General features: G+C 38.1%; 3 protein-coding genes across 7 annotated transcripts; 1 reads left to right on the top strand and 2 right to left on the bottom strand.

Moving 5' to 3' along the window:
* Positions 1–1,362: 1,362 nt before the first annotated feature.
* Positions 1,363–7,222, bottom strand: LOC102616878 (uncharacterized). 5 transcript variants are annotated; one of them, XR_008053598.1, is made up of 4 exons: positions 5,968–7,219; positions 5,219–5,770; positions 4,747–5,137; positions 1,363–3,506 (listed from the first exon to the last, which is right to left on the bottom strand). XR_008053598.1 is itself a non-coding variant. In XM_006476167.4 (4 exons), exons 1-4 carry the CDS (start codon positions 6,937–6,939, stop codon positions 5,027–5,029), a joined length of 1,503 nt encoding a protein of 500 aa, XP_006476230.2. In that variant the 5' UTR covers positions 6,940–7,222; the 3' UTR covers positions 4,458–5,026. The 5 variants fall into 5 exon arrangements, 2 of the variants coding, with proteins under 2 accessions (XP_006476230.2, XP_006476229.2); XR_008053599.1 differs by having other exon boundaries at positions 1,363–3,408; XR_008053600.1 differs by lacking the exon at positions 1,363–3,506 and adding an exon at positions 3,514–3,924.
* Positions 7,223–14,112: 6,890 nt separating this feature from the next.
* Positions 14,113–16,674, top strand: LOC127901205 (uncharacterized). The gene is made up of 5 exons (XM_052437924.1): positions 14,113–14,772; positions 14,836–15,025; positions 15,125–15,298; positions 15,487–15,860; positions 15,946–16,674. Exons 1-4 carry the CDS (start codon positions 14,113–14,115, stop codon positions 15,801–15,803), a joined length of 1,341 nt encoding a protein of 446 aa, XP_052293884.1. The 3' UTR covers positions 15,804–15,860; positions 15,946–16,674.
* Positions 16,675–22,195: 5,521 nt separating this feature from the next.
* On the bottom strand, positions 22,196–23,005 carry LOC127901203 (uncharacterized). Its single transcript, XM_052437910.1, has one exon. It carries the CDS (start codon positions 23,003–23,005, stop codon positions 22,196–22,198), a length of 810 nt encoding a protein of 269 aa, XP_052293870.1.
* Between the last annotated feature and the right edge of the window lie 1,306 nt (positions 23,006–24,311).

Raw genomic sequence — 24,311 nt, 5'->3', positions numbered from 1 at the left:
AAGCAAAATAACAATATAAAGGTTTGAGCAAATTTTTATATTAATTTTAAAATTAATTTGATAAGTTACCATTTTTTTAATTTTCATTAATATCCCCAATAAATTGTTGTAAGGGTATTATTATAAAAAGAAAGAAAAAGTAAGGGTGAGAGTGTAACATATTTAAGAATATGGGGTGACGATGTATTTTTCAAAATATAGGCTAAACATATACTTAAGTTAAAATATAGGAACTAAATTAACTTTTACTCAATATGTGGTTGAAAGAAAACAAAAAAAAAATTGGTAGCTAATCTCAATTTGAAAATATTTTAAAATATTTTCAACTTAAAATAGAAAAACATTAAAATGCGATTCATTAAAATGAGTTTAAGAATGATAAATTAACTGTCGGTCAAAATCTAAGTTTGGAAATGACACTCAAGAAACTTGAATAATAAGTACGATTAGATAAAAGTGATAAATAAGGGTAATTCTGAACATTAATAAAGTTTATTAAGAAATAGAAGTCGACAAAATAAATTTGAGATGATCACATATCACTGGCCGACAGAAATGGAGGTCGCTAAAATAAATTTGAGAAGATCAAAATATCAGTGGTCCAAAGCAAATCTGTAAAATAGATGTAGATGCAAACCCAATCCAGTTTCTCAATCCACCCACTTACTAAGCCACCCGTTTTACTTCGGTCTCTCGCTGCTCATCTTAATTATCTATCCAACATGCGTCAAAATTCTTAGGAATGCCGAATGATCAATTGAATGGTAAGTGATATTTTCAAAGGTTATTATTGTTTTACTATTGTAGGAATTCCCCCCCCCAAAAAAAAAAAAAAAAATTACTACAAGAAATATCTAATTTTTTTTACTATTATATCTTTACAAAACTTTTTATTTTATACATTTTGTTAATTGATATGAATAATATCAATTTTGGCGTTTGATAAATAAGAAATAAATTATATGATTTTTTTAATTTGTTTCATTTTTATCGATGGTAAAAAAAATTATAACAGGTTAAAAATAAATAAAATTAATCTTTGGGGTTGAAAAAATAGTTTGTCGTTCAAGTTTTATGATGTATCATATTTTTGTACAAATTTGAATGCAGTCATTTTAATCCCTAGAATATCAGCATGATGTTACCATTTTAGTAATATAATAAAATGAAATAAAAATTAAACTCATGTCGATTATAAGAATATTAATTAAATTATTGTTGATCTAGAGATTCCGCATAATACCAAAAAATAGTCCAAGCTCAAAACTCACACAGAGACTGAGATTATAACTCAACTCAGCTTCTAAAATTATAAAACTAACCTCACCTAAGACTATGTTTCAAATAAAATATCCATATAAAAAAAAAGTACAAATTAAAATAAAATACAAATTATATTAGATATCCTCTGAACTAATTTATACATCTTGTTCTGCATCAGTGGGCAAATAGAAATAATTCACCATCAGTTGACATCAAAGGATGTGTTTTCTATTGCACATTGACCTCATTAGCTTTGTTTAACTCATTTAAAATGATTATTACAACAAAGTAGGTCCTTTCAACTCTCACATTTCCACCAACCAAATATATCTTATCTATTGTGATGAAGGAATGAATAAATTTTCAGTCAACCCACCAGCAATGTCTTCACCATCACCATTTATGACGTCCAAATTTCACTCACACTGCCGTTACAACAACCTCAAGGCATACAGGGCAACCCAAGAAACATGACAGAGCACACACAAATATAAGGAGGTTCGCACTTTGTAAGACCTGCTTTTCTCATTATACATCTAACAAGCTCCAAAATGAGGAAAAAATGTTGGATTCACTTTTCTTGTTCATACTGCAGTTGATTCCCGAACAGTTAAAAAGTTCCACATCAATTATCATATGCTCGAAAGGTTTTTATACCATTTTCAGTTAAAAGAAAATCAAGGAAGACAAAATAAATAGTCAATGATGCACACAATCTAAATCACGATTATCCAACCTGTATCAAGAAAACAAAAAATCCCAACAAGATAGTGACAATTAATCCCACTTAAGAGGAAACATGACAATGTGGAGAAGTAAGCTCGCAATAACAGTCGCAACTGTCACCCAAATGTTCATAAATTGTGATGTGTAAAATTACCATTATTGTATTAAATAACAAAAAGTCATCCTACATGCATAGCCGTGTCCCCATTATCATTAAGTAACTTTAGAAGAAAATACAGTGGTTAGTTGAATAATTGAAAAATGAAGGACATTGCATGCTAGTAAATAGAAAAAGTCTTAGGTATTAACTCTATTCTTTATTTTCTTTATTCAATTATTTTTTAATCAAGAAAATTCTTTTCCTTAACCATATTTGGTCCTTTGGGGAAAAAAGAAAAGGATTTAGTAGAGGAAACTAATCCATACCCCAGTAAATCCCCTCATGGTCTCCGTAAAATCAAAACCCAAGGATAGTTACGCATCTTGAGAACCAGTACGAACAAAGAACATTGTCATAGAGGCATAGAAGGGAAGACAAATGCTCCTCATTTCAGTGTTCATGAATACCAAGTTCGAACTGCCTAGTCAATATACGACATGCAGAAATAAGCATCTATGATTAAATACCCCCACAAACTTGATAGTGTAAAAAATAAAAGAATCCAAATAAGTAGTTTCTTAACTTTACCGACTTCTAGACACATCACACATGTTATTATTGTATTCAATTTAGAAATGCTGTAAATCATCACATCATAAGTGAATCTTATTTTCTATTCTGAATAAACAGTTCCAGATTGCCAATTTACAGCCAAAAAAATCAAGAGGCAAAAAATCTCCCATTAAAAAAAGAAAAAAGAAAAAATGAGGAGCAACGAAGCAGCCATTAAACACTTCAGTTAAAATAAGTTTACTTCCAAATGATTTTAACCGTTTAAAAAAAAAAAGAGAGAGAGAGAGCACCCAATCCTGATCACTGTTGAAATATTAGGTCACAAAGAATTAACAACCAACATCTCCAACAATATCGATTGAATAAGCAACAATGCAAGCACAAGGAGTGACAAGTTGCCCCACATACAAGAGCTGGCAATGTTTATTTTGGTAGTGCAATAGACTCTTACAAGGGGCACATGCAAAAATTTATTTGTTCAAAACAGCTGTACGATACCAACTTACAAAATAGACCAAGCCAATTTGAAACATATACATACCCAAAAGTTCAGCTTTAATCACACCAGAAAACTATTTGTTTCATCACTACTTGACCAGATGCATAACTTACAAACATAGCTATCATCCAACAACATGAAAATACATGCATTTAAGAGGTTTCTTTGACATATCTGCAGTAAGTCCTGTGACTATCTAGTGATCCCTTCATGTCATATCAACACCATCAGCTTCTGTTGGGGCAGACTAATTCCTCATATAATGCACCAAAAAAGTAAAAAGAATGTACAGAGTTTTACACCATGTCATTGCATCAAAGAACAAATTTAAACCTAAAACAGCAACTATAAGGAGAAAAAAAAGAAAGTAAAATTGGGTTATATATCACAGTTCTTTAGCATCATAAACAAAAGCAGTAAATCAAAAACCTGAATCTGCAAGTTATATGGAATTAATAATTTTGAGTTTCATAGGCGTATTGAAAGTAAAAACTCATAAACACCCACGGCCAGTAGCGACTCATACTCTTTCAGACTCAACAGTAGCTTTTCCTATCCCTTCCCTTTTTACCGCCCGTATGGTAAAAGCTTCAAGCTTCAACGGTAATTTTTCGTACATACATCGTATAATATATTTATTCTTTCAGAAGACCCCATATGAGGTTCATTTCTGATTGCTTTAAACTTCAGAGATGCCAAATCAGTTACTGTACTGTAATTTTTGCAACATGGACAGTGCTTCAATTTACACCCAAATAAGAATCTGTATAAATCATGTATCCATCACCTCTCATTAGTCTATACTTATCAAGGCTTTTCTCATCATTTGTCTAATACATATTGAGTATTGCATAAACTTAATTAACAAAAAGAAAAGAGTTTCTAATGCAAGCAATGAAGAGTATGAAAAAGGATTGCAGTAAACCAATTCAGTGCAAGTTAAGTCAGTGGCAGAAATAAGCTCCTCCCATGTCATACCTCCTTAATCTACACTTGTCAAGGTTTTTCTCATCATTTGTCTAATATATATTGCATAGATTTAATTAGTGGAAAGATTTTCTAATGCAAACAATGAAGAGTATGAAAAAGGAATACAGTAAACTAATTCAGTGCAAGTCAATTCAGTGGCAGAAATAAGCTCCTTCTATGCAACAATAAACTCTTCCTTTGAAATATATATATATATATATATATAGCTAGGTCTAAATCCAAATACTGGGATCTTAAACAATGCACAGATTAGTTATTGTCCTTCAATTTAAGTCACAGCATTAATCTGCATAAATGATGGACAAATTAAAAAATAAAATAAAAATGGAATTTAGATTACACCATTTGACTACAATAGAAACCCATAAACAACACAAAATTGTTTTCTTCCGTTTCCTTTTAAAAGGGAAAAGATCAAGAAAACTGGCCAAAAGGTCTGCAGCCTAAGTAAACAAGAAATGTAAATAAACAACAGAAGAACCTTGTAGAGTTTCAAGAAAATTAATTCTAGCATTTCATCAGTAAGCTAATGATTCTTTTGCTCGTTTCAATGACAATTTCGAATAGTTAGGTGTTTGTTTGTAATTTAATTTACCTTCTGAAAAAAAGGAAGGCAAAGAATGGACCCCCACACTGAAAATTAGCACAGTCCTCTTCAACTCAACTGTGTACAGTGAAGCACTCTAATATATGCAATCCGCAAGCATGTTCAAAATGCTGGATGTCATCTGACCAAGGGTTCTTGCAAGAAAGATCTAAGTCAGTGCAGCTAAACTGTATGAAACAAACGATAGCTGAGGCCCCTTCTCTTATCTGAATTCACATTTGATAGCGTACACTGCTAAAAGCTCCCTTCCCATCATACCATCCAGCATTCAGACAGAGTCAGTAACAGAACTCAAAGCTCCCTTCCGACACTGCCCAACTGTCAGTTTCAGGATTGCGTCACTACTTTGGTTTATTTTACAACATAGCCGACGTGGTACCTGTCCAAGGACATCGAAACTATTAGAAAACACAGAGTAAGATCATAAAACAAGGAGAAGAAACAGAAGTGAAAAACGCACCAAATGCCAGTTCTTCCTAAGAGGAAAACCCAACACCTGGATATTCTTGACATGATTTAGAGGAAGGGAGCGTGGGAAGCAGAGCACTTTTCTTTTTAAATAATCTTTTCCTGTAGCTCGCGCATATGAACCTACTGTAGCATTTCCGTGCCTCTTTACATCTTTGAAAAAAAAGAGGACAGGCTTTTTACAAATAGATCTATGAGGATCCCTAGTGTCAAAATCAAATTCATTGCGATGACTTAGTCTGTTCCAAGCAGTGTAAGTCTTCTCAGAGCGGTCAAGGTCACGGGGAAGCACAATATTTGGGAAGACTTGAACCACATAACCAAGTGAGACTACAAGTGTAAAGTGGCCTGCCAAGTCATAGCAAATTGATCGCTGTAAAAAGCTCCTGGGGTCAGCTCTCATAGCTTTGGTGAAGAGTTTTAGACTATCCAAAGATGTCAAACCAGGATAAAAAGGATCCACAGCTTCTAAATGGTGAATGGATACAAATGGTGCGATAGGATGGGAGGACAAAAGACCATGAGCATTTCCCCTTATATCCCACTGCAATGAGAGTAAAAATAACAAAATAAATAGATAGATAAACTATATCGACATTGAATAACTTTATCCAATGCCAATGAGTAATCTTAATTTTCAACATAAAAATATAAATGTCACACTGCAGAGATTAATGCATTTATATTTATGCTGCATAGAATAAAAAGAAAAATATATGGTAGAAAAGAGAGAGAATTGACCTGGTGGAAGCCAGGTTCAACAGTTAAAGGAATGCCGAGTTCAGTAATGCAGGCATGTAGACGATCATCACTTCCATAGAGTTTAGGATATCTGTCGATACAGTCATCGTGAATGTTGGAAAGAGCCTCAGCCAGGGGGTAGCTAATGGCGATTCCACCACCACCAAAGGCCATAGAGTGACTGAAATAAGTATTGGCAGAGTGGCTCTCAGAGGGGGTACCAATATAAACCATCTCTGTGGGATCATACTTGCTAAGAACTGCAACCAAATTATCAGAATTAAAAATAGTGTCGTCATCAGCAAGAACAAACCAGCGAACATTAGGAAGTCCAAGACGAAAGCATTCGATGACAATGCGAGAGATTCTGAGTCCAGAAGGGTGGCCGGTGGGATTGGTGTAACGGAAGCGGGAAATGTCCTCGGAGACCATGATAGGTGGCAACTGCAAGGAATCGTCTCCTTGTCCTTTCTGAAGCTTGTAGTTGTCTTCCAACCAGACGTGGCCACGCATGAGGTTGGGAAGCCACCACAGTCTCACAAACTCCGCGCGGCGTTTCCATAGGTGAGAGGATCCAGCAATTCCGAAGACTATGTGTTTCAGAGACAACTCCTCCTGTTTTTCCTCAGAAAGAGAAAGGCTGCGGTTGGATGAAGGTGAAGGCGGTGGCGGTGTCGATATCCAGGGGAGCGAATGACGGTGATTGTGAGTGTGAAAATGAGACCGAGAACGGGGACTGCCTTCCCACTCCCTAACTCGGATCCAGAAATGGCAAGTTGTGGCGGAGAAAACAACAGAAAGCCAAACGCTGGTAGAAAGGAGGAGTGCAGCCACCATGACAACCGCAGTGCCAATGCGACTGTGCCGCCATCGACGGTTTCTGCTACGAAGAAGCGGTGATCGGCATGAATTCTTCTCGTGTAGACGGAAATCACTACTATCAGTATTATCATAGTGAGACATCATCATCATCGAAGCCGCGGTAACTGATAATGCTCTTTTGACATTTCCACTTAGATTGGATGATCAATTTCAATATAAAAGAAAAAGCAGCCACATGACAAACTTTTTTTGTGCAATTGCAAGCGATTCGAGGGTTTCAGAATTGCTTCTGTGTCTCACTGTACGCTGCTTTTTTTTTTTGGCACTGTTGGTGTTAGAGTTGTTCCCTGTTTCGATATATTATTTCTTAAATTTTCCTTTCGGGAATTATAATTCAAATCTCTTGGTGAGTCAAATATTTATAAAAAGACGATGTGATTTCTGACCCTTTTTTTTTTTTTTTTTCAATATACCCAAATACGCTGCGTGTGTCCTTGTTGTCACCGGAACCGGATGCATTTGGATTATGATGCGTTTGCTCTGTGGAAATGAGGATGGAGCGGAATGAGAATGAGCTGGAATGTGAATGATGAATGAGAATAAGAATGTATTGGAATGATATTAATTAATTTATTTGGTAAAATAAATGAAAATGTGGAAAGAAAATGAAAATAAATTTATCAAAATATTTATAGTATTAATAATTAATAAACATAATTATTTTATTATTATTTGTTGTTGTTGTTGTTATTATTATTATTAATATTATTATTATTAAATTTTATTAACTTTATTATTTTAGTTATTATTAATATTATTTTTATAAATATTATCATTATTAACATTTATTATTATTATTAAATTTTATTAACTTTATTATTTTAGTTATTATTAATATTATTTTTATAAATATTATCATTATTAACATTTATTATTATTAAATTTTATTAACTTTATTATTTTAGTTATTATTAATATTATTTTTATTAATATTATCATTATTAACATTTATTATTATTATTAAATTTTATTAACTTTATTATTTTAGTTATTATTAATATTATTTTTATAAATATTATCATTATTAACATTTATTATTATTAAATTTTATTAACTTTATTATTTTAGTTATTATTAATATTATTTTTATAAATATTATCATTATTAACATTTATTATTATTATTATTAAATTTTATTAACTTTTATTATGTTAGTTATTATTCATTATTGTTATTAATATTATCATTATTAACATTTATTATTATTATTATATTTTATTAACTTTATCATTTTAGTTATTATTAATTATTGTTATTATTATTTTTATGAATATTATCATTATTAACATTTATTATTATTATTATTAACTTTATTATTTTAGTTACTATTAATTATTGTTAACATTTATTATTATTATCATTAACTTTTATTAATTATTGTTATTACTATTTTTATTAATATTATCATTATTAACATTTATTATTATTATTATTATTATTATTAAAATTAAAATTTATTAACTTTATTATTTTAGTTATTATTAATTATTGTTATTATTATTTTTAATAATAATAATAATGATAATATTAATAAAAATAATAATAACAATAATTAATAATAACTAAAATAATAAAGTTAATAAAATTTAATAATAATAATAATAAAATTACTAATAATAATAACAAGTTAACAACAATAAGGATAATATTGTTAATAGTGATAAATTAATTATTTTTATTAATTATTATTTTTATCATTATTTTTATTGTTAATAATGATAATATTAATGAAAATAATAATAATAATAATAATAATTAACAATAAATAAAATAATAAAGTTAATAAAATTTAATAATAATAATAATTATTATTATTAATGACATTTAAAATAATAAAAGTATTTATGATTTGAACAAGGGTAGTTTAGGAAATATGAAAAAATTAGAATGATAGAAAAGTAAATTTATATTTCATTTTCATTCCCACATTTTCATGCCCAACCTCCCCCCATGAGAATGATTCTCATTCCTTATTCTCAAATTGTGTGGGACCCACACATTTTATTCTCATTCTCAAATTACATTTTGCAAAGTAAACATAGGTTTCATTCTCATTCCTTCATTCTCATTCCCAAACCCACAAGTAAACACACCATTAATGTTTTCTAAACTCATTTTATAAAAGGAAAATCATTTTTTTGATGGAAATTTTTGAAATTGAAAATATTTTGGTAGTTTATTTTTTAATAATATATGAAAATGAAAATAGTAAAAAAAATACACATTTGGTTATTTATTTAAAAATATGAAGACAATAAGAAAAGTATTTGATTTTAAATAAATTTTTAATTATTTTAGAGAATTAAAACTAATAAATAGAATTTAATGTCATGTTTTGATTTATTTTCGTGGATTTATTTTTTTATTGTATTAATGGAATGTTTTTAAAAATTAATTAATAAAAAAATTAGTAGTAATTTTTCAAGAAATTTGTTAAATTTTTTAAGGACATAATAAAATTAATTGGAATTAAGAAACATTTTAAAAAAAATGCCAGACCCCATTAAAATTAAAATAACCTATTAAAATAATAGCAAAATATTATTAAAACATATATGTTTAATAAAATAATATTATATTACCAATCGATTTGACAGCACTTGAGACCTTATTCATAAAAGCATTCTTTTAAGGGAAAAGGACATTCGACCCCCAACGTTTAGAAAAAAGGACAAAAAATCTCTCAACGTTTCAAAAAGGACTTATAACTCTCTTTCTGTTAATAAACACCGTTTGTTTTAACAGTAAATTTATTTTTAATTTTTAATTATTATTATACCCTTATAATAAATATAAATTAATATATTGATTTGAGACATGTCACAATTAATATTTTTTTAAAACTAAAAATTGAGATACAATTACATTTTTGCCCAAATTATTTGCTATAAATTATACCTTTCGAATGATCAAACCTTTCATATGTGATTATTACTAATAAAACGAAATTTCATTAAACATTTTTTCTTTGAGGAATCAAAACCATATTGTAATTGTTAGAAAGGTATAATTTATAGTAAATAATTTTGGCAAAAAAATAATTGTATCTCAATTTTAAGCTTTTAAAAAATTATTAATTGTGATATATCTCAAATTAATATATTAATTTTTTTATTATAAGGGTATAATAGTAATTAAAAATTAAAAATAAATTTACTGTTAAAACAAACGGTGTTTATTAACGGAAAGGAGGTTATATGTCCTTTTTGAAACGTTGAGGAGTTTTTTATCCCTTTTCCTAAACGTTGGGGGGTTGAATGTCCTTTTCCCTTCTTTTAATGGCACCATCTAAAACCAGGGGCGGGCGCGGTTCGGTTCGATTCGGTTTTTTACCAAATTTTTTATAATCGTTCGATTACGATTATTTTAAAATCATAATTGCGATTAATCAAATTACCGAAATAATTAAATACTCGATTAATCGAAATAATTCGATTCGATTCGGTTCGATTATTTTGATTATGTGCCTATTAGAGCTATTTTGGACTTTTTTAAATTTGAAATCTTAAATTAATAAATCTACCACCAACATAAAAGTTTGTGGTAGGTTTATTTAAATTTAAAACCTTAAATTAATTTCTAAAAGGATAAAATGTTTTGAGGAAGAAAATATTAATCCAACAGTACACAAATTCATCAATTGGATTTCCTTTGTATAATTTAAGCAGCCTTCCAGACTGATAATCCCATAAAACCCACCTAATGAAAAACATAAACATAAAACACAGGTACAAACATTTCAGCGGCAAAGTTTAACCGCATGATTGTTAAAATTGGAAATGTTTGTTTCAAAAAATCAAACTCAACGCTCAGAACAACTTCGTGGAGCAGGAACATGATTGTTAAAATTGAGTGAACAAAACCAAAGTGAAAAAAAAAAATTAAATATCACAAAATCTTGCATTTGCCTCTGTATTCTCTCCGCATCTACTCGAAGAAGTTCCGGTTCCTTTCAAAGTTTCAATTACAAGAAATAACAATATCATTCCGCTTCCATCACTGAAGAGCTTCGATTGAAACCAAAACTTGTTTTTTTTTTTACCTTGTGAAGGCGATCGAGAGTGAAGGAAAGGAGCTCCCGATGACAGCCCCTTAGTTTTGACTATGGGCTATCACTGGCATAATCATCAAGATTCAAGCAATTACCCAAGCCACTTTTTCATACAAGTCTATAAGAGAGCAAGCTTCAAGCTCTCTCCACCTTTCCCAAAAGTTCAATAATCTCAAACACCACCTGTAAAAGCCAGAAATGGATCTTCAGTTCAGTTCAGGAAACCGACAGCCATCGAAACTAAGCAGAAAACGGCTAACCCAAGATCAGGTCAGGCTCTTGGAGACATGCTTCAATGCAAACCAAAAGCTCCAAATAGACCGTAAACTTGGTGACGACTGACGAGCAGCGGCGGCGACGAGCTTGCAGCGGCAACGACGAGCATAGGGGACAGAAGAAGACAGAAGTGTGGCTGAAGGTCACGACTCGAGCCTGTGGCTGAAGGTCACGACGAGCAGCGATGGGTTTTTGCTTTTGGCTGAAGGTCATGATGAGCAGCGGGAACAGAAGAAGACAGAAGTGTTTAGATTTAGATTTTAGCTTTAGAGTTTTTTTACAATCGGTTTATTTGAGATTTCGGTTCGGTTTTTCGGTTTTTTTTTAAAAAAACCGAAAATCAAACCGATTAGTTTTATTACTTTTATTATATTACTATTTCGATTTTTTAGAGGTAAAAAAACCGCACAAAAACTGAACCGAACCGAACGGTTCGATTGAATTTTTTATTAATCAACTTTTTTTGCCCACTTTTATCTAAAACAAAAACTGAAGAACATTAAAAGAATTATTTTTCATTTTTATAAATTGTTTGCGGTTGATTTTGGGTCAATGAATAAAAAACCACAAAACCAATCAAAGAGAAATAAATTTATATTTTTGTCGGGGAGCGGGGTACCTCGCTTGTTTGGCACGTGCGAGCTGTTTATACTTTTTGTGGAATGAAGGAGGATTGAAATGACGGTGGTTATGGAGGGAATCTGACTTCAGGTGTGGAGGGCTGGTGAAACTCGCCTTAAACCTGCGAAACAACAAAAAAAAAGGTCAGAGGTGGAGCCGGGGGTGGCCGGCGACCACACTCCGACGCTCAAGTCAGAGTTGGGTTATCTCAGGTTAGAGAGCTTGCAAGCTCTCGGTAATGGAGATTTTGAGGTTGAAGAAACCCTAGTTTTTTCTGGTGAGTCTGTTTACTTACTTGATAAAAATTAAACCTGAGTATTTATATGGTGTACCCCGGTCGCCGTGCCACCTGGCGCTATTTTAATGGCGTTCCCTGCTGTCATGTCAGGAATATTCTTATTTTTATGCGTAAGGCGGCCTAGACGTTTCAAAAATATCAGTGGAGAGCAAGTTTGTGGCGTATTGACGTGCTGGGCGTAGTGGAGTGGTCCCGCGTACCTCTGCAATTCCGTTGTAATTTTGCAGGTGTAGCAGGAAAAGCTGGTGGTCCCAACTGTCACAATATCACACTTTTGGCGGATTTGCTATCGTGACAGGCGGCTGTCTCCTCTTTTGCGGCACAAGATTTCCTTATTTTTCGACACGCATCAAACCGATTTTTTTTGCGATTCAGGACCCACATATCCCTTCACATATTTACGAAGAGTTTTATATCCTTTCATGGTGTACCCGAGGTACCCCCGAAGTCCTTAGGGTAGCCGGGGTACTTAGAGTACCCGAGACAAATTAATCTCTTAAATATCGACACGTGGCGCTTCATCATTGGTCTCATATTTCCTTCCCAAACAACATCCCCCTAGTTTCTTTGTAGCGAATGTAATTGAGGTACAAGAAACTCTTGGAGGAACTGTGTGTGACACGTGGCGATATTTACACACTGAATTAATGCATGTCTTCTTGGAGGAACACCCCCCTGGTTTTTTTTTTTTTTTTAACGATGGGAACGAACAGTCGTCTTCATGTCTCCCTCTCATTTTTCTTGGAAAGTGGCAGCCGTCTGACATGCAGTTTGAATTTAAAAAAAATCAAACCACGCAAACATCCCTGATCTTCTTTTCGTGCAGTGTGCTCTGTCAAGTTTAATTAACACCCCTGATGTAAATGTCAATCTCTTGTCGTTTATTTTGAAAATCCCAACATAATCTCCCATCAAATTTAATTACTTCCAGTGACTTCTTGCTTGCTCTGGCTTTTAAAATTCAAAAACCAGCCAAATCATTTCAACCTCCAGCTTCACACATTTTTTTTTTATATATAAATCACCTACTGCACGTTTTTATTTTCCCTTTATTCTATAATCCCCAAACACTTTTCATCTTCTTCCCCAAACTCCAACGCCACCCCATCTCCACTTTTTTTTTCTTTTTCTTTTTCTTTTGCTTGCTTGCTCTCAGCCCACTATAAAATTTTCTTTCTCTTTTCTTCATCTTCCTTTTTTCTTCTTTCTTTTTCCCTTTTTTTTTTTGGTCGGCCTTGGCTCCCGTGATTTCCAGTGGTGGCGTGATGACGGCGTTTGGCTGGTGGTGCAGTGATCTCCTTGTGGTAAGCCATCTTCTCCCCCCATTTTGCTTCTTTGTTTCTTCCAGTGGCCTCTTTTTTTTTTTTTTTTTTAATCCATGCTCCTCTCTTTTTGTTTTCTTTTAAATCATCCTGGAGGCTTTTCTCTTTCTTTTTTTTTTTGACTTCCTCTCCTTTGCTTTTTTTTTTTTTTTATCTCCAGGCTTCTCCTTTTTTTTCTTTTTTTTGTACGTCCAAGCTCCTTTTTTTTTTTTACTTCCTCTTCTTTACCCTTTTTTTTAATCTCTAGGCTTCTCCTTTTTTTTTTTGACTTCCTCTTTTTTTTTTATATCTCCAAACTTCTCCTTTTTTTTTGTACGTCCAAGCTTCTTCTTTTTTTTTTTATATCTCCAGACTTCTCTTTTTTTTTTTTGTACGTCCAAGCTTTTTTTTTTTTTTTTTTTTATCTTTAACATGTTTTATTGTGTCTATGACAGCCTCTGCACTGCTCCATCTTTTGAGCAACTTTTGGCGATTTGTGGCTTCTCTTGGCGATTTATAGTCTAAAACTTACTTATTGGCGACTGAAATTTGCTACTTTCGGTGAGATATAGGTATAAATTTTTTCATACCTATTTTTGACTTCTTTATTTTGAAGAATGATGTTGTGGCTTCGTTTTTGGTTTTCATGCAAAGTGTTGGCATTTTTTTTTTGTTTATGCTTTTATTGGTGGATGTTGGTGTTTGGCTTGTGATGGATGAGGTTTGAAGTTGTGGGGGTATATTTTGATGTGGAGTTTTTCTTTTTGAACTTGTGTCTTGTGTTTTTAGGAGAACAAGATGGGGAGAAAAATTGTTGGGAAAAGGGTCTTAATGTGGTCAGGGAGCCGGGGGAGTCGAGTGAGGAGGCTCCCCTTTCTGATTCAGCCCCTCATATATCCCTTAGTGACGATGATGGGTCCCCTTTGGCTAGTCCCAAGTTATCTCGAACCAAAACTAATAAAAAATCAAAGATTAAAGGCAAACACCCAGCCAAGTCAGCCCATAGAAAAACTCGTCCAAAGACATCCAGACCCAAATCTCCTATTCCTGTTAGCATTCCAGAACCTCCCCTGATCTCTCCATCTGTCTCTGTAGCTCCTAAGCTCTATGCACTAGGGGGTAGGCCGGCTACTCCGAGAGATTTAGAAAGGGTTAAAACCAAATACAACATACCTCATTCTATCCACCTTAGGGTACCTCGCAAAGGCGAGCGCCCCAAGCACCCTCATTATGATCGTGTTGCCCTTCATATCGACCTTTTTGACTTAGGTTTCTATTTACCTCTTCAGCCATTTTTTAGAAAAATGTTCACTGAGATGAAAATTGCTCCCGAACAGTTATCCTTACCCGGTTGGAGATTGCTCACGGGTCTGGAGGTTTTGTGGCTAGATATTTTTGGGGAGGATATTTCATATGGAGATTTGAGGGGGCTTTATTAGTTGAAGAAGCCCACTGGTTTATCCGTAGCCTATTTTGCTACTTGGGGGGTTCATGGTAATTTGGCGAGACCGGATCCCTTGCTGAAAAAGGGCTACAGATATGGGTGGTTTGTGGCTGAGGGCGAGTGGGGGAAGAGTATTCCAGCGGGAAATGAAGTTGTGCAAGTTCGGAACTTCTTCAATGAAGACAGTATGTGTTTCTTTTCTCTTCTCTCCATTTCTATGTATATATACACCTCTTCGCATGAATTTTCTTCTTATTCGTTGTTTTTTTTTTGGATTTTTGCAGACATCACTTGGACCAAGGGAACGTGCCCAATCCATGAAGTGGGGAGGAAAGTGAATGGTGTTATAGAGAAGTTTCAGATTTTGCAGAGTGAGGGTGATGTTCTGTGCACTTCCCGGTTGGCGAGAGCTGGTCTGATTAAGGAGAGTTTTCAGTCTTCTTCGGGGGGCAATTCACGTATGGCTATGTGGTGTTGCTGGGGTACCCCGCCTTCATTGGTTATGTGGGGTGCCCCCATTATTTGAACAAATTTTTTTTTTTTGCTTTGGTGGCCATCGCTTATTTTTTCTTAATGTGCCTTTTTGCCAATGACGACTCTGTTGTTTATTTTCCTGATTTGTCTCACCTCTTTTTTTGTTGGATAGGCATGGACCATTTTGGCGAAGATTTTGACGCCTTCTTCAGTCGCATGAGCGGCAGCTCCTCCGGTACCTTGGGTACCTCCGCAAAAGGTGACCGACCTCCCGTCGTTCCAGGCAGCAAAGGCAAATTGCCCGTCTCCTCTCTTGGGGGTTCTCGGGGTACCCCGGGTACCCACAAGAGAAAGCTTGGCTCTCTTTTCTCGGCTCCTAGAGACCTTATGGAGGGCGAGCTGGATCCGGTGGCTAACAAGCGGATATCGCACCTGACTGATTGCTTCCTTCATTCCTTTGAGAGTATTTCCACAGACATGGCAATTTAGGCGGATAAATTAGATTTAAATGAGCGCTATAGCCGAGCGCTCAAAGCTTGTCATGACGTAAGCGCCTCTCACTCTTTTCTTTTCCTCTTTTTTTTTTTATCGCCCTGACTCAATTTCCTTTTCTTTATTATTATTTGTGTAGGCGGCTTTCTACCTTAGCCACGGTCTCCGAGACCTTAGTGGCATCTCGGCTGCACAGACCGAGGTAGAGAGGCTGCGAGGTGAGGTTAGGCTCGGCCAGTCTCGGGAAGAGAAGCTGCGAGAGGAGGTCAGGGCTTTGCAAAGGCGCTTGGATGACCACGCCCGGGAGAACAGTCGATTGTCTAGGAAGTTGGAAGAGGTGGAATCTAAGCATGGCGAGCTACTATCTCGCCAACCGGAGATGATGGACAAGGCCTTCACTCTTATCATGACTGAGGTCTGGAGCGTCGAGCCTGAGTTAGTGGTACCCCGGGTGGAGAAATGGGTGGACAAGTCGGCCATCCTGAAAGCGATAGAGGATAAAAGGGCTACCCAAGCTCCACCATCCTATAGGCCGCAGCAATCTTCGGGGGTACCCCAGGTTCCCCAGGCACCCCAGGCGGATCTCCCTTCGGCTAGCGCTGTTCCTGCAGATAGTAGCTTTTTGGCCGTGAGTGTTCCTATTGACGCCCCCGTTGAGGGGAACGGTGGAGAGGATGTCCCCCCTTCTTTTTGACCTTACTTGCTATTTACAGCTTTATCTCAAGATGTCTTAGTAACTTTCTTCCTTTGCTTCTGTACCTTTGTAGTATGCTATCATCCTTTTGATATTTTGGGATACTTGTCTTTTGGAAGGTTGCCTCGGCAATCTTGCTACTTATTCATATTAAATTTTTACAATAGACTTTATTCGGCTTACCATTGAATTCCTTGCTTATGATTGATTTGTGTAGACTCGTGGGGGTTCCTCGGGTACCCCAGGTACCCCCTGATGTATTTTTGGCGCTTGCATGGTGATTTCCGTAGATGTGCTCACTGCTCGTCTTAATAAAGATTATGGCGTATCTCAAAATAATTTAATAATTTGCACATTATCATAAGATAAAACAAAATTCATATTTGGCGCAACTAGGATTAAATAAAGATTATGGCGTATCTCAAATAAACTTGTGGAGTTTCTAGGGTATCCCGGGTACCTTTTTTTTTTCTGGGACCTTCTAGGCCCCCCTTTCTTACAGAAATGGTCAAAAACATGCTTGTTTTGCCATCCTCTTCTAGTCAATATTTAATAAAATAATGCGAATAGAGGGGCATGCTTGCCTACCTCGTTTCGTTTATCTATTCTTTACTTGGCTCAAGCAAAAGAATGGAGGTGTGGGCGTGTGCATACCTTAACGGAACCTCATGGCGCTAGGGTATGCTAGTTTACCTCGCCCTCGGGCCTTCTCTGACCCTCCTTATTTAAATTTGTTGTATTATTTCTTATTGGCGTTGACCTCGAACAGATCTTCACGATCGAATCGAGTTAGATACCTCAGGTTCCCCTGATTATCTTGAAATGGAGCAATTATAGCTGAATAAGACATGGCGTAATAAGAGAGAGTCACATTAATGGCGAAAATTTAACCATAATCACATTTGGTAATCAAAAGGAGAACATTACATAAGACTGACTCATTGTCCCAATGAGAATAGGAAACCATATAGATATCCACTCTCTAGGACTTAGGGAATTAAAAATTTCACTTGCACATGTGGGGTACCCTAAGTACCTTTCATGGCTTTACCACATTGCACACATAGTAAAGAAAATAAGAGATAGATAAAGTGAACGATAAGGTTTAAGACACTGTCCTCATGTTAGTAGTACTTCCTCAGCATTGCGGCATTCTAGGGATGCTTGACGATTGTTCCATCCATGTGGAGTAGTCTGTATGCCCCTGAACCTACCGGCTTGTCTATGCGATATGGGCCTTCCCAATTGGCTCCGAAAGAGCCCTCCGAGGGTACCCGGGTATTCTGAGTTACCCTTCGTAGGACTAAATCTCCTTTCTTAAATGATATGAGGCGTACTTTCTTGTCATATAAATCTAAAACGCGGTGCTGGTATATTGCAACCTTCAATTCTGCTTTGGCCCTTTTTTCTTCAACAAAATCAATATTGGACGTAATCAAAGAGGCATTCTCGGCTTCATCGAAGTATGCGGTTCTGTGAGAGGGTATCCCGATTTCAGCTGGAATGACTGCATCAGTCCCGAAAGCCAGAGAAAATGGGGTTTCCCTAGTTGAAATATTCTGAGTTGTCCGATAGGCCCAAAGAACGCCGGGTAACTCGTCTACCCAAGCTCCATTTCTTTCCTCCAGCCTCTTCTTTAGGATACCCTTGATGATTTTGTTGATGGCTTCCACTTGTCCATTAGATTGTGGGTGAGCCGGAGAAGCAAATCGGTTGGCTATCCCAAGCTCCGAGCAAAAATTCTGAAATTTTTCGTTATCGAATTACTTCCTGTTGTCACTGACAATTGCATTAGGGATACCATATCTGCATATGAGGTTCCTCCAAACAAAATCAGTGGTTTTTCTCTCCGTAATGCTTGCCAACGGCTCCGCTTTTACCCACTTTGTGAAATAGTCAACGGCTACAATTGCATACTTAGCTTGTCCTCTACCAGTTGGTAGTGGGCCAATGAGATCTATGCCCCAAACAGCAAATGGCCACGGAGAAGACATGACAATTAACTTTTCTGGTGGAAGGTGGGGTACCTTGGCAAATCTCTGGCACTTGTCACAACTCTTGACCATGTTTTTGGCATCCTCCCGCATCGTAGGCCAATAAAATCCTTGACGAAGGGCCTTCTGTGCCAATGATTGTGCTCCATAGTGGTTACCGCATATCCCTTCGTGTATTTCTCTCATGACATATTTGGCATGTTCATTTCCCAAGCACTTTAAGTAAGGGAGGGTAAACCCTCTTCTGAATAAGGTATCCTCGATGAGACAATATTGAGCAGCTTTGTACTTTAGCTTCCTTGCTTCATTCTTGTTTGAGGGCAGATCCCCACTTCTGAGGTATCCTATGATTGGTTGCATCCAGGGTACCCCAGCAGTTATCGACCCTATTTCTTCTGGCTCAAGTAGATTACACTGGGTGTAGGTACGTACTCAGCAGTGATTGGACGAACCGACTGAGTTGCACCGAAGGAAGCCATTTTGGCGAGGTTGTCAGCTTCATAATTTTCTAATCGTGGAACTCTTTCCACCTTGACCTCAGCAAATTGAGATATTAATTCTCTTATTCTCCCGAGGTACCCCTTCATATTTTCTTCCTTAGCTTGATACTCTGAGTTGATCTGACCGACCACCAATTGAGAGTCACTCTTGATGTGGACTCTTTTTGCGCCCAAGGCCTTCGACATCCTTAGCCCCGCTATCATAGCTTCATACTCGGATTCGTTGTTTGAGGCCTTGAACCCGAATTGCAAGGCATAACATAGCTTCACCTTATCTGGATCGATGATTATTACTCCCGCACCGCTTCCGTGCGAGTTTGAGGAACCATCCACATAAATTTTCCAGACATGCTCTTCTTCAATAGTTGATGTAGTTTCGCCTGGGTACCCCGGGATCTCCTCACCCCCGGAGTCATTGGCGAATTCTGCAATGAAATCGGCGATGGCTTGGGCTTTAATAGCTGAGCGTGGCTTGAAGATGATGTCGAACTCACTCAATTCAAGAGACCAGCGAAGAAGTCTTCCAGACATGTCTAACTTCTGGAGGATTTGTCGAAGGGGAAGGTTTATTACAACGACAATGGTGTGGGCCTGAAAATACGGCCGGAGTTTCCTCGCAGAGATTACCAAAGCCAAAACCAGCTTCTCTGTGGCGGGGTACTTCTTTTCCGCATCCACCATTACCCTACTAGTGTAGTAAATAGGCCGTTGCACCCCGTCTTCATCTTCTCTAAGCAACAACGAGCTAGTGGCGTGCTCAGAAACAACGAGATACAACAGAAGCACTTCTCCATGCTTAAGCTTGGCGAGCAATGGTGAATTAACGAGGTACTCTTTTAGCTTCTAAAAAGCCTCTTCGCACTCGGCGGTCCATTGGAGCTTCTTTCCCGCTTTCAAAGCTTTAAAAAATGGCTTGCACCTATCGGTGGCCTTGGAGATGAAACGACTCAAGGCGGCTATCCGGCCAGCTAAGCTCTGGACTTCCTTAATGGTACTTGGTGACTTCATCCCAAGAACCGCCTGGATTTTGTCGGGATTAGCCTCAATTCCCCGCTGTTGTACCATAAATCCAAGGAATTTACCTGAAGTCACCCCGAATGCACATTTCTCAGGATTTAGGCGCATCTGATGCTTTCTCAAAATATTGAAGGTATCTCTGAGGTGCCCCGAGTGATCACTGGCGTACACCGACTTCGTTATCATATCATCGATGTACACCTCCATGGTACGACCGATTTGCTGTTTGAAGACCTTGTTCACCAAACGCTGATAGGTGGCGCCCGCATTCTTCAAACCAAAAGGCATAACCTTGTAGCAGTATAACCCACGGTTGGTGATGAAGGCCGTTTTATCTTGATTAGGCTCGTACATTGGAATTTGGTTGTACCCGGAGAAAGCATCAATGAAACTAAGCATCTCGTGCCCAGCAGTAGCATCGACAAGCTGGTCTACCTGGGGAAATGGGAAGCTATCGTTAGGGCAAGACTTGTTTAAATCCGTGAAATCTACACACATGCGCCATTTCCCGTTAGACTTCTTAACCAGTACAACATTTGAGACCCAATCGGGGTACACCGCCTCCCTAATAAACCCCGCTGCTAGCAATCGGTCCACTTCTTGTTCAATGGCGTCATAGTGTTCCTAGTTGAAAGCTCGACGTTTTTGCTTGATAGGCCTATGATGTGGATCGACATTGAGCTTGTGACAGGTGATAGAAGGCGGGATACCCGGCATGTCCGCGTGAGACCAAGCGAACACATCTAAGTTTTTCCTTAAGAACTCAATAAGCTGCTCTCGGTGTTGGTCAGGGAGGTTGGAGCTTACCTTGACCATCTTGGTTAGGTCCTTATTGCAGATCAAAACAGACACAAAATCCTCAGCCGGTGCTCCTCGCTTTTCATCTTTCGGTACCCGGGGATCCAGGGGTACCTCGACTTCTCCCATTGATGCTGAATTGGGACTTTGGGGTACCAGTGGTGCCCTGGGAGCTACCACATCCATTTCCATTGGCCCAGCTTCATACGACGCTTGGGGTACCTGGGAGTTTGTGGACCGTTGAGCTTTCTTACGTGCAACTCTCCGGCGTCTAGCCAGTGCCCGCTTGGATAGGCTGGTAAATGGCCTTGTGCTGACGGGGTACCCCTCCAGGAACATATTGGTGGTGATTTGGTAGCTCACTTTCGATGTGACCGAGTAGCACCCTCGAGCCGATTGCTGATCCCCTTTGATCGTGATAATTTCTCCAGCGGTTGGAATCTTCATGGCGAGGTAATGCATGGAGATTGCCGCCTTAGTTGTTGCTAAGAATGGTCTTCCCAAGATGATATTATAGGCACCTGGGTGATCCACAACAAGAAAATCAATCATATGAACAACACGGTGAGGTACCTTACCAAGTGTAACGGGTAGCGTAATGATGCCCTTTGGGATAACCATATCGCCGGCGAACCCAATAAGAGGTGTAGCACATGGGGTGATCTTTAGCGATTCAATCAATAGTTGATCCAAGGCGCTTTTGAAAATGATATCAACGGAGCTGCCGGTGTCTACAAGAGTTCTTGCTACTTTACCAGTAGCAACCTTCAACGTTATTACTAAGGTGTCGTCATGAGGGTACGAGACATCTTCAGCATCTTGCTCTGTGAAAAGGATAGATGGGGGACGGTGGGGTACCCCCGGTACCCTAAGTTGATTTTGACAAGCGAAGTTCACATCTTTTCCAGGGCGATCCAAAATTGGTGGCTTACTGTAACGTTTGATGGCCCGTCTAGATTCCCCAGCGAGGGTAGGACCCCCTGCTATCATTCGAACATACACGCCTTTCTTAGACCCCTGGGGTATCTCGGCTTCGGGATGAGGGTTAGCAACTTGTTTACCCTTATCTTGCTCCGAGAACTTCCTTGCCTCACGCATATCAGCCACAAATTCCTTGAGATACCTACTCAGAATCAATGACTCAATTTCTTTCCTCAAGTGAAAACATTCGGCGGTGCTATAGCCGAAATCTTCATGAAACTCACAATACTTCAAGCTACGCTTCATATTGGGGTATTTTCGAATTGGCTTAGGTGGGCGAAGCATCCCCGTATCCCTAATATGGTAAAATATTTGTTCTGGAGATTGATTCAAATGGTGGAAAGAGTCATATCTGGATTTTTGTGGTGCTTCCCGTTGTTCTGGTGGTAGCGATGGGCTATGTACTCAGGGTGCTCGGAAGGGTACCTGAGGTACTCGGGGTACCTGGGGTACACCAGGGATATTCAGTCCTCTCCCACGTGGGGTTGAACGAGGTGGGCTGTGTACCCGGGGTGCTTGAGAGGGTACCTGAGGTACATCGGCTCTCTTGGGTTTCTCCTTGTTTCTCACAACTTCGACTCTGTCTTCTTCCCGCTTTAGGTTACACTTCTCATCTATTTCTATTTGTTGCAGGGCTCGAGAACGAGCTTCCCCATATGAAAGAGGGCGGTGTTTTTGAAATGACTGCCATAACTTCCCCAAACGTAAATTCTTTTTAAAATGAGTGAGAGTATGTTGGTGACCAAATGTACCGGTACGCAACACCTCTTGGTGGAAGCGGGTTACGTACTCGGCTAAAGACTCCGAATCCCCTTGCTTGATGAAAGCAAGCTTGGAGGATGTTATGTCTTGGGTGGATGCATAACCAAACTCATGAACAAAATCTTTTAGGAGCTGGTCTAGGGAGGATACACTACCTGCCTTCAACGATCGGAACCATGACTTGGCTGGTCCGGTGAGGGTATGCGGGAACATCCGGCACATAGCATTGTCGTCCACTCCTTTAATCATCATCTGGCCACGATATAACTCAGCATGTTCCACGGGATCTGAGGTACCCGAGTATTGTTGTATTTGAGGCATGGTGAACGCTTCCGGGAGAACTGCTGTCCGAATCTCCATGGTGAATGGCGAGTTATGCACTGCTTGCGCTAGAGCATTGGTAGGGTTTTGTTTTTTAGAAAGGAGCTTCACTTGAGCTTCGAGGTACTCCATTTTTTCCAGGAACTCGCGGGGTACCCCAGGTGCACCTGAGGAGGCCTCTGTTGTCTGGGAAGCTCTTTTAGCGTTCAACTTGTACCGAAGATCTTCATGGGCTTTTTGTTTGCTTTGAATGGGTGCTCGATGGCCCATGCTTTGGTCTACTTCCCTCCGGTATTTCAGATCTTGGTATGATCTGTTTCTCACCGCGTGGAGGCGGGACATCTTGAGTTACCGGAGAAGTGGCTGCTTCGGGTACCCGAGATCCTACTGCTCTGAGAATCGCATGAGCTAAATCCTCAAAGTGTTTATGAGTAACGGGCTCCTCGTCGGGTTGAATACCAGTTGATTGCTTAACTGATTTGCCTTTCTCTAGGCGGGATGCCCTCCTTGTCGAGTCACCCCTCTCATCACCGCCGTGGTCCTCTGCTCCATCATGACATAACATTTGGTTATCAGTGGTACGTCGGGTGCCATGGCTGTGCAAGCACACGTACCGACAAGCTTAGCATCGTGTGGAAGCTTTTTGCTCGTGTCCCCACAGACGGCGCCAATTGTTTGCGGCTGATTTTTGGTCAATGAATAAAAAACCACAAAACCAACCCAAGAGCAATAAATTTATATTTTTGTCGGGGACCGGGGTACCTCGCTTGTTCGGCACGTGCGAGCTGTTTAGGCTTTTTGTGGAATGAAGGAGGATTGAAATGACGGTGGTTATGGAGGGAATCTGACTTCAGGTGTGGAGGGCCGGTGAAACTCGCCTTAAACCTGTGAAACAACAAAAAAAAAGGTCAGAGGTGGAGCCGGGGTGGCCGGCGACCACACTCCGACGCTCAAGTCAGAGTTGGGTTATCTCAGGTTAGAGAGCTTGCAAGCTCTCGGTAATGGAGATTTTGAGGTTGAAGAAACCCTAGTTTTTTCTGGTGAGTCTGTTTACTTACTTGATAAAAATCAAACCTGAGTATTTATATGGTGTACCCCGGTCGCCGTGCCACCTGGCGCTATTTTAGTGGCGTTCCCTACTGTCATGTCAGGAATATTCTTATTTTTATGCGTAAGGCGGCTTAGATGTTTCAAAAATATCAGTGGAGAGCAAGTTTGTGGCGTATTGACGTGCTGGGCATAGTGGAGTGGTCTCGCGTACCTCTGCAATTCCGTTGTAATTTTGCAGGTGTAGCAGGAAAAGCTGGTGGTCCCAACTGTCACAATATCACACTTTTGGTGGATTTGCTGTCGTGACAGGCGGCTATCTCCTCTTTTGCGGCACAAGATTTCCTTATTTTTCGACACGCATCAAACCGATCTTTTTGCGATTCAGGAC

Source organism: Citrus sinensis, chromosome 3 (assembly GCF_022201045.2).
Source record: "Citrus sinensis cultivar Valencia sweet orange chromosome 3, DVS_A1.0, whole genome shotgun sequence".
NCBI classification, from domain to species: Eukaryota; Viridiplantae; Streptophyta; class Magnoliopsida; order Sapindales; family Rutaceae; genus Citrus; species Citrus sinensis.
Note: the sequence above shows the minus strand (reverse complement) of the source record. Positions and strands in the feature narration are given on the sequence as shown.

What these genes read in the sequence shown, in the direction of transcription:
- LOC127901205 (XM_052437924.1), top strand. Translation starts at nt 14,113, where the DNA reads ATGAGGTTTGAAGTTGTGGGGGTATATTTTGATGTGGAGTTTTTCTTT. An exon ending in GATTGCTCACGGGTCTGGAG is followed by an intron (nt 14,773 to 14,835) that starts GTTTTGTGGCTA and finishes GGGCTTTATTAG; the next exon opens with TTGAAGAAGCCCACTGGTTT. An exon ending in TTCTTCGGGGGGCAATTCAC is followed by an intron (nt 15,299 to 15,486) that starts GTATGGCTATGT and finishes TTTGTTGGATAG; the next exon opens with GCATGGACCATTTTGGCGAA.
- LOC102616878 (XM_006476166.4), bottom strand. Translation starts at nt 6,939, where the DNA reads ATGATGATGATGTCTCACTATGATAATACTGATAGTAGTGATTTCCGT. An exon ending in TTGAACCTGGCTTCCACCAG is followed by an intron (nt 5,771 to 5,967) that starts GTCAATTCTCTC and finishes CTCTCATTGCAG; the next exon opens with TGGGATATAAGGGGAAATGC. An exon ending in TTAGGAAGAACTGGCATTTG is followed by an intron (nt 5,138 to 5,218) that starts GTGCGTTTTTCA and finishes GTCCTTGGACAG; the next exon opens with GTACCACGTCGGCTATGTTG.
- LOC127901203 (XM_052437910.1), bottom strand. Translation starts at nt 23,005, where the DNA reads ATGGAGTACCTCGAAGCTCAAGTGAAGCTCCTTTCTAAAAAACAAAAC.